This window comes from Manis pentadactyla, chromosome 9 (genome assembly GCF_030020395.1).
Source record: "Manis pentadactyla isolate mManPen7 chromosome 9, mManPen7.hap1, whole genome shotgun sequence".
Lineage (NCBI taxonomy): Eukaryota > Metazoa > Chordata > Mammalia > Pholidota > Manidae > Manis > Manis pentadactyla.
The window spans coordinates 12,684,456-12,691,793 of NC_080027.1; the positions used below are offsets into that span (position 1 = coordinate 12,684,456).

Below are 7,338 nucleotides of genomic sequence, written 5' to 3' on the forward strand. Positions count from 1 at the left end.
GGTCACGGTCCACCCCGGCCCTCAGCGTCTTGACCCGCCCCTTCCTTACACCCCAAATTCGAGAGCGGGGTTCTCTTTGTGCAGGAAAGAGGAAGGCGAACAGCGCCTCCGGTGGCTGGGAGGGCTGGCTGAGGCGGCGTTTAACAGAATCTGAGGTTGTCCGTTAAAGTGTCACCCTTGAAGAGGACGGTGGAGACTCAGAAGAACCCAAGAGTTGGGGGTGGGGGAACAAATGGGTGCAGCTATATTTGCAGGAGGAGTGTGAGTAAAATTGTAACCTTTCCAGAATATCTCGCCTGGCTTTAGTACATCTACATATCAATAGGTTTTCAGAGGTGGAAAGAAGTATGGCTTTAGTGCATTTGCATCTTTCCTCAGGGGCGGAGAGTTCATCTCCATATCAATGAGTGATTACGTGAGCTTGGAGGGTTTATCTGTACCCGAGAGGGGAGGGGAGGGGCGGTTTTTGGCTTCTGCTAGAGCGGGAGGGAGGTAATAGTCCGGTCTGCAGTTTGTGAGCAATAAACGAATTTAAAATTTTACTTCTCCCTTTGGCTGACTTCGGTTTTTAGAGGTATTTTGCACCAGGATTTCCTCTATCCGGACTAATGAGGGGCATCTAGGAAGGGTTATTGGATGAGGACACAAAGGTAACGCCGGAGGAGCTGAAGGACCCGGCGAGGAAGCGGTGAGCTGGAGCTGAGGAACACGGCACTTGGGGAGTGGAGCAAAGTCAGGGAAGTGCAAGGAAGGCCAAAGCGACGAGGATGGAAGGGGGATGGAGGACAAGTAGAAGTGGGACAAATAAGTAGTGCTGGGCATCAGGGCAGGTGTAGGGGGCTTGGCTTGGGCACGTGGCTAAATTCAGGGGTGTAGGCGGGGGGGTAAGAAGCTTGGACGAGGGACCCAGGGGAGAACCGTCTAGCCGTTTTTGTGACTCGCGGGAGACGGGCCTAGGATGGAAACTTTGCAAAGGGGTACCATACTGAGGGACATGCATAAAGGAGTTGGACACGAGGGTCTCGCCAGGGACAGCAGCACTCAGCTTTGTACCGGAAGTCGCAAGGTGAGGGACTGAAGCCCTGGAGGAACTGAGAGGTGGGTGCCCCAGCTCCAGACCTGCCTCCTCAGACTCCGCCCAGGCTAGATCCTGCATCCTCTACTCCTGCCCCGCCCCAGCCAGCTCCCAACTCCCGCCTCTTGCCCGACGCTGCCTTATAAGGAGCCTTCAGCCGGCGTTCGGCTTGGCCCCGCCCTCTCTAGTCTCTTGTCCTAATAAGGACATCTAGGGCATCCCGCGGCTAGGGGCGGGCGGGAGCGCGTCTCCAGGGTAACCGCGAAGTCCCCCTCCCCCTCCTTATTGCTCTTGGAAACTCCGAGGCTGGAGAAAGGTAGAGTCTTCCTCATCTGCCTGGGTCGCTTGCTGGAGGCAGGGGTCGAGAGACCGCTAGCACCTGGGGCTCCCGGGAGCTTGGTTGGTGGGCGGAGCGGCAGGATGGCTCAAACTACAACCCCCGGCATGCTCTTGCGAGGTACCCTACTCTTGGACGTCGTTCCCCGGGTCGTGAAGACCCGCCTTGCCTTCCAACTCTTCCTTGATACCATTTATTCCGTTTATGGGGTTCTTGTCCCTGGTCCCCTTGTTTGCGACCGTGTCTTCTTTTCCTGCAGTGAGGCCGTTGTTCGAAGCCAGCGAAATCTTTCCTTAGTCCCTCACCTGCTTCTCTTTTTAAAGCTTATGTTTCCACAGAGCTTGTGTCTTAGTTTTTGCGGATTTTAAATTAACCATATGCCTATCAACTCGAGAATGAGATCCAAGTCTGGCTTATCCATTTTCTTTTCTCTAATAAAGGACACATAATACTTGAATGCACAAATCCCTGCCCTTCTTTATTAACTTGTGAATTTGGCAAACACCTTTAAAACAAGGACAAAACTCTATTTTCAAAGATTTTCTCCTAGCCTTCCCCCATTTTTTCTTTTTCCTATTTTGAGGTTATATATGGCCTTTTCTCAGGAGACAAGAGTTACTTTGCACATGGAAAGTGCTCAATGAATGGCTTTTTGCATTGATGGCACTTTATTCTTCGATTTTCCTTACTCTAGGACTGGATTCCAAGCCAATGAATAGTTTCAATTCCTAAAAGCAAAATACTAACTCCCTCAAAATTTTCAGACCAAGGGATCCAAAAAGTGCCAAGATAGTTCTGGGAAAATCGTTTCGCAACGGGGTAAAGAGCCACGAACTCAGGGCTCGTTTTCGGGTCATATTACCGAGCGCCCAGGCCTTTGCTCAGCTCAGTTTCCTGGGGAATTAGACCAATCGGCGGGCCATCCGGGCCATAGCCCCGCCCCTCCCTGTTGCCTCGGACTACACTTCCCGGTATGCAATGTGGCTCTGGGAGGCCGGCTGACCAAAAAGACTCTGTTACCCAGTGAGCTCGAGGACAGCGCAGGACACTCGGACTTCATTTCCCGTCGGCCCGCGGGAGGAGCGCCGGAAGCCTGCCCCGCCCCTCATTGTGCGGCTCATACTAAACGGAAGGGGCCGGGAGAGGCCGCGTTCAGTCGGATCCCGGCAGCAGCTGCGGCGGCTCCCGTCTCTACCGACTCTCCTTGCTATCTCCTTTTCGCTTCCGGAAACATGGTGAGCCCCAGGCCACAGCGCCTTGAGGGGACGCGGCTGCGAGTCGGTCGTCTGTGCGTTCGGGAGGGAATCGGAGAGCGACTTCGGCACCCCTCCCCCAGTGCCCCGGGCAGGATGAGGGTCTCGTCCTGAGGGGCGGGCGCCGTCGGGACGCGCGTGCGCGAGCATTGGGGACGACCGGCTTGGACGTCCCTCGCGCACCCCCTGGACTCCCTTCCCCTCCCCCACCCCGTTGGTGCGCCCGCGCAGACACTGGTCGTGGGGGAGGGGGGAGGGGCGCGTGCGCGCGCGCGCCCCTCGCGGAACAGCTGGTGTCGCGCGCCGCCCCTTGGCCGAAGCAAGCCGGTTCACGCGGGCGCGCGCTCGACGGGAGCACGCGGCGTCTAAACTCGGCCCGGGGGCGGCGACGGAAAAGCGCGCGCGAGAGGTCTCGGCGCGCGCGCCCCACCCAGGGGCTGTTCGTGAGTTCGCGTCACCCTCCCTTGGCAGGCGGGCCTTTCTCAAGAGCAGGTGGCAGGGATGCTTGAGCTGGGGAGGGGCAGATGCGGCGGGCGTCCGGGTGCTGGCGCCTGCGATTAGGGGCTTGCTCCGTGCGACTGGACACTGACTGCAGCGGCCAGGGCCTCGCTCGCTTCCGAGCGAGCCCACAAAAGCAAGCTGACTCTCCCTGTACATCCGGCAAAAGCTGGAACGGCCCTGTCGGGTGGCGCGTGCGCATATGCCCGGGCCTAGCTGCTGGGCCCGAATCCCCGAACAAGCGGTGCCCTCGGTTTTCCCGGATGGGGCCTGAGGGTGGAGCCGAGTTTAGGGAAGTGACCCAGTCGGGCACCGCCCGGAAATCACTCCGCTCCCCGTGTTCGGCCTGAGGGCTGCGAAAGCCGAACGTTTTGCAACTTAATCATACTTGGGCCCGCAGCGGTGGCGGCTAACGCATCCGTCAGTAAAGGCAACTTTTTGGGATCGAGGCCCTGGAGGTTCTGCTGCCTCCGGGAACGGGTTCCTGTCGCGGAGGGGGCCGGCCCTGGTGGAGCTCCGTTCACCAACTACTCCGGAAGCGACTGGGTCACGTGGACGGCCTCCTCTGCAGTTCCGGGAGGGGGGGGCGCGGCAGGTTTCACGGTGGGCACTCTCTTCTGTCTAGGGTGTACACCCCCTACGCAGCCCGGAGTAGAAGTTTACGAGCTCTCAAGGATTGTCGGCACTTAAGTTTGATTTGTCGCTTTCTATCCGCGATCTTTGGGGGGTCTGTATTTTTCCCGGAGGACAGGGAGTTGTTGGATAGGACGTTAATTAGGAGTTGCTTTGGTTAAGGAAAACCCCGAAAGAGGCTGTTTTGTGTAATGACTGCATTGAGCAGTTCTGATAGGCTTAGAATTGTTAAGCACCGTTGGTGTCCATTTAGCATGGTGGGTGCTAGTTCGTTATTTTCAAAAAAGGCAACTCTCGCCGGATGTCTGGTTCCCTTTTTCTGTGAAGTTCGAAGTTCACGCTTTTCCCCAAAAGTTGAGATATTGAGTGTTGTGAGTAGGAAATGAATCAGTAGGTCATTGTGCATTCTTTTAATTCTGGGCTCACAGCTCAGCCAAGGCTCTGATGCTCACGGTTGTCAGTTTCTAGCCTGTGTGATATCTGGGTGGGGAGGAGTTATGTTGGATTAGATGATCAAAGGTTTGCTTTATGGCTGCCGTTCTAGGGTTGTGTCCTGTCTGACCCTTTGACAGTGGCTCCGGCGGGAAAATATTGACACTTGTCTTGGGAAGGAATTAATGACCTTTAGAGGCTGAGAACTGTATTTGTTGGCGTCCAGTTGGATCTAAAAAAGTGATGGAGGGACTTAAGGGGGAGTCCCAGAAACCTTTTCTTTATGCGGTATGTGTGGCTCATCCCTCAGGCGTCTGGTGTAGCTGTCTCTGATGGTGTCATCAAAGTGTTCAATGACATGAAGGTGCGTAAGTCATCGACACCAGAGGAGGTGAAGAAGCGCAAGAAGGCAGTGCTTTTCTGCCTGAGTGAGGACAAGAAGAACATCATCCTGGAGGAGGGCAAGGAGATCCTGGTAGGTGATGTGGGCCAGACTGTAGACGACCCCTATACCACCTTTGTCAAGATGCTGCCAGACAAGGACTGCCGCTATGCCCTCTATGACGCAACCTATGAGACCAAGGAGAGCAAGAAGGAGGACCTGGTGTTTATCTTCTGGTGAGCTCCGCATGCAGGCGCTTCTTCCCGTTAACCTGCCCTAGATCTGCCCGCCCCCCTTCCCAGTATCTGAACATCTGTGGCTCCCGGTTAATCCTGAGGTGTGTGTTTGAGGGGGAGTGTGTTGTAAAAAATAATTGTCAGTGAGGAACTTGATGAAAGCTTCAGTGCTAGGGGCCATCTCAAGGGTTTCTCGAAATTATCTATTGCATGAGGGCACTACTTGCTAGCTAGGCTTGGCAGAGGAGACTTGGCTGCGAGTTCTCTGACTCTTTTTTTCCCTCCAGGGCCCCTGAGTGTGCACCCCTTAAGAGCAAAATGATCTATGCCAGCTCCAAGGACGCCATCAAGAAGAAGCTGACGGGTAAGGGCCAGCGTGGTGCCACATGGCATTTCCCCCCAGGCCCTGGCTGCAGGGTGGGGAGAATGGGGTGTCAGGGAGGCTCCCCCTGCCCTGCCTGCTGGAAGGTAACCTTGTCCCTTCATCTCTTCTGATTGGCTCCTTCCTAGCCACAAACGCCCACCCCAGTGCTGCTTGCTCACATAAGCTCCCCCTTCTTTCCCACAGGGATCAAGCATGAATTACAAGCAAACTGCTATGAGGAGGTCAAGGACCGCTGCACTCTAGCAGAGAAGCTGGGGGGCAGTGCCGTCATCTCCCTGGAGGGCAAGCCTTTGTGAGCTTCCTCCAGCCCCCTGCCTGGAGCATCTGGCAGCCCCAGACCTGCCCATGGGGGTTGCAGGCTGTCCCCTTCCTGCCAGACCGGAGGGGCTGGGGGGATCCCAGCAGGGGGAGGGCAGTCCCTTCATCCCGGTTGCCAAACAGCCCCCACCCCCTGGACCTTCCTCCTCCCTCTATCCTTGACGGTTCTGGCCTTCCCAAACCGCTTTTGATCTTCTGATTCCTCTTGGGTTGAAGCAGACCAAGCTCCCCCCAGGGACCCCAATTTGGGGGGGGGGGCTGTATTTTTTTTTAACGACATCCCAGTTCCCCACCTGTTCCCCCCCTTTCCCATGCTGCCAACTTCTAACCGCAGTAGTGACTTTGTGCTTGTCTGTTTAGTTCTGTGTATAAATGGAATGTGGAGATGACCCCTCCTCGCGCCGCCTGGTCCCCTCCCCTTTTCCCTTGGTCATGGCCACTCACAGAAGCAGGACCAGTAAGGGACCTTCGATTAAAAAAAACAACAATAAAAAGGCTCACTACTGGGATTTTGTTTCAGGGTTGGGGCCCAGGGGACCTTGCAGGGGAGGGGAGGCGTGCTGGGAGAATGAGCGGCGTCTCCTCTCTGTATCCTTCCTCCATCCGGCCCCCCTAAGCCTTTGGCCCTAGTAACATGCTGAGCCTGCCTCCTGATGGTTGTCACTCATTCTGTAGGTGGTGCCACAGTTGCTCCAGATCGGCTGTTCAGGAGGTAGCTGAGCCCAGGGCGTGTTCTGTTGCTGGCTGCAAGGGAGTCCTTGAGCAGTGACTTCATACTTGAACTGCTTTCTTTTGTAGCCTCAGTCTGGGTGGGCAGTGGGGCAGTCAGGCCGGTTCTGATTACCCCCTCCATTGTACCTAGATGTGTGGGTTGTAAGATTGCAAGTCACAAGTAGCCTTTTGAACTATTTTCTCCACCTTCAAGGTTTTCTTTAGTCTTTCTCTGCCTTCCCTGGACAGCTGAGTTATAAGGGCAGGGTCCAGGGGCTGCTGTGAGTCAGAAACCAAGTTGAGCTTGAGGCCTTCTGCAGGTGTGGCTGGAGAGGGTGGGGCTAGCCAGGTGGAGCCCAGGACTTCAGACTCAGTGTCGTGGGTCCTGCCTCCCTGTGTTTGACCAAGAGGCCATCGCTGCAGGCTTTCTCCAGCTTGGACTTTGGGCTTTCACCTGCCCAGCTGGTAAAGGTATCCTAAAAGTGTTGCCCTAGGGGTGGTAACGAAAGGTTAATGATCTTCCCCCCAACTGCAGTCGGCTGATCTAAAAAAGCCACTTGTAGTTGGTGCTGGTTCCTTGGAGCTTTCCAGTGTCTGGGAGGGAGGCAGGAAAGCGTAATTCCTTTTTACTGGTTGGGAAATGGGTGTAGAGGAGTAGTGGTCAGCCTGTTTGTGGCCCATGCCAGGGTTTACAGGGCTGGTGGCAACACCTTGAAGACTGCTCCTGGGTTCTAAGTTCTGGGTCTTGAACCTTCCCACCGAGAGCCTGCTGGCCCTCGGAAATGGCTGAGCTACTGCAGGGTTGAATTCCTTGTCTCCCCCACCCAGCCCACCCCATAGTGGTCTCCATAGTGCCCCGGTAAACGGTGTCCCTGGTGAGCCTTGGAACTGTGGGGAATGAGGACAAGCAGGCCACCTTGCTACAAAATCAAGCTCTTTATTTTGTGAACAAGCTGGGACAAAGGATCTGGGGCCAGAAGGAGGGGGGAAGCTGCCCCTTAAGCCCCTGGGGAGGCGAGGTCAGCCCTTGGGCTTCCCTAGGTAGGCTCCTGCTTACCTGTGGCCAAGTGTGCCCATG

General features: G+C 55.8%; 1 protein-coding gene across 2 annotated transcripts; it reads left to right on the forward strand.

Moving 5' to 3' along the window:
- The first annotated feature begins 2,491 nt into the window (after positions 1 to 2,491).
- CFL1 (cofilin 1) lies at positions 2,492 to 5,935 on the forward strand. Of its 2 annotated transcripts, none has more exons than XM_036929416.2 (4): positions 2,492 to 2,647; positions 4,539 to 4,846; positions 5,134 to 5,210; positions 5,415 to 5,935. In XM_036929416.2, the coding sequence occupies exons 1-4, from the start codon at positions 2,645 to 2,647 to the stop codon at positions 5,525 to 5,527; spliced, it is 501 nt and encodes a 166-aa protein (XP_036785311.1). In that variant the 5' UTR covers positions 2,492 to 2,644; the 3' UTR covers positions 5,528 to 5,935. The 2 variants fall into 2 exon arrangements, with proteins under 2 accessions (XP_036785311.1, XP_036785319.1); XM_036929424.2 differs by lacking the exon at positions 2,492 to 2,647 and adding an exon at positions 2,966 to 3,108.
- The last annotated feature ends 1,403 nt before the right edge of the window (positions 5,936 to 7,338 follow it).

Excerpts from the sequence above, each read along its gene's own strand:
- CFL1 (XM_036929416.2), top strand. Across the intron at positions 4,847-5,133 it reads GACCTGGTGTTTATCTTCTG|GGCCCCTGAGTGTGCACCCC; the intron begins GTGAGCTCCGCA and ends TTTTCCCTCCAG. Across the intron at positions 5,211-5,414 it reads CATCAAGAAGAAGCTGACGG|GGATCAAGCATGAATTACAA; the intron begins GTAAGGGCCAGC and ends TCTTTCCCACAG.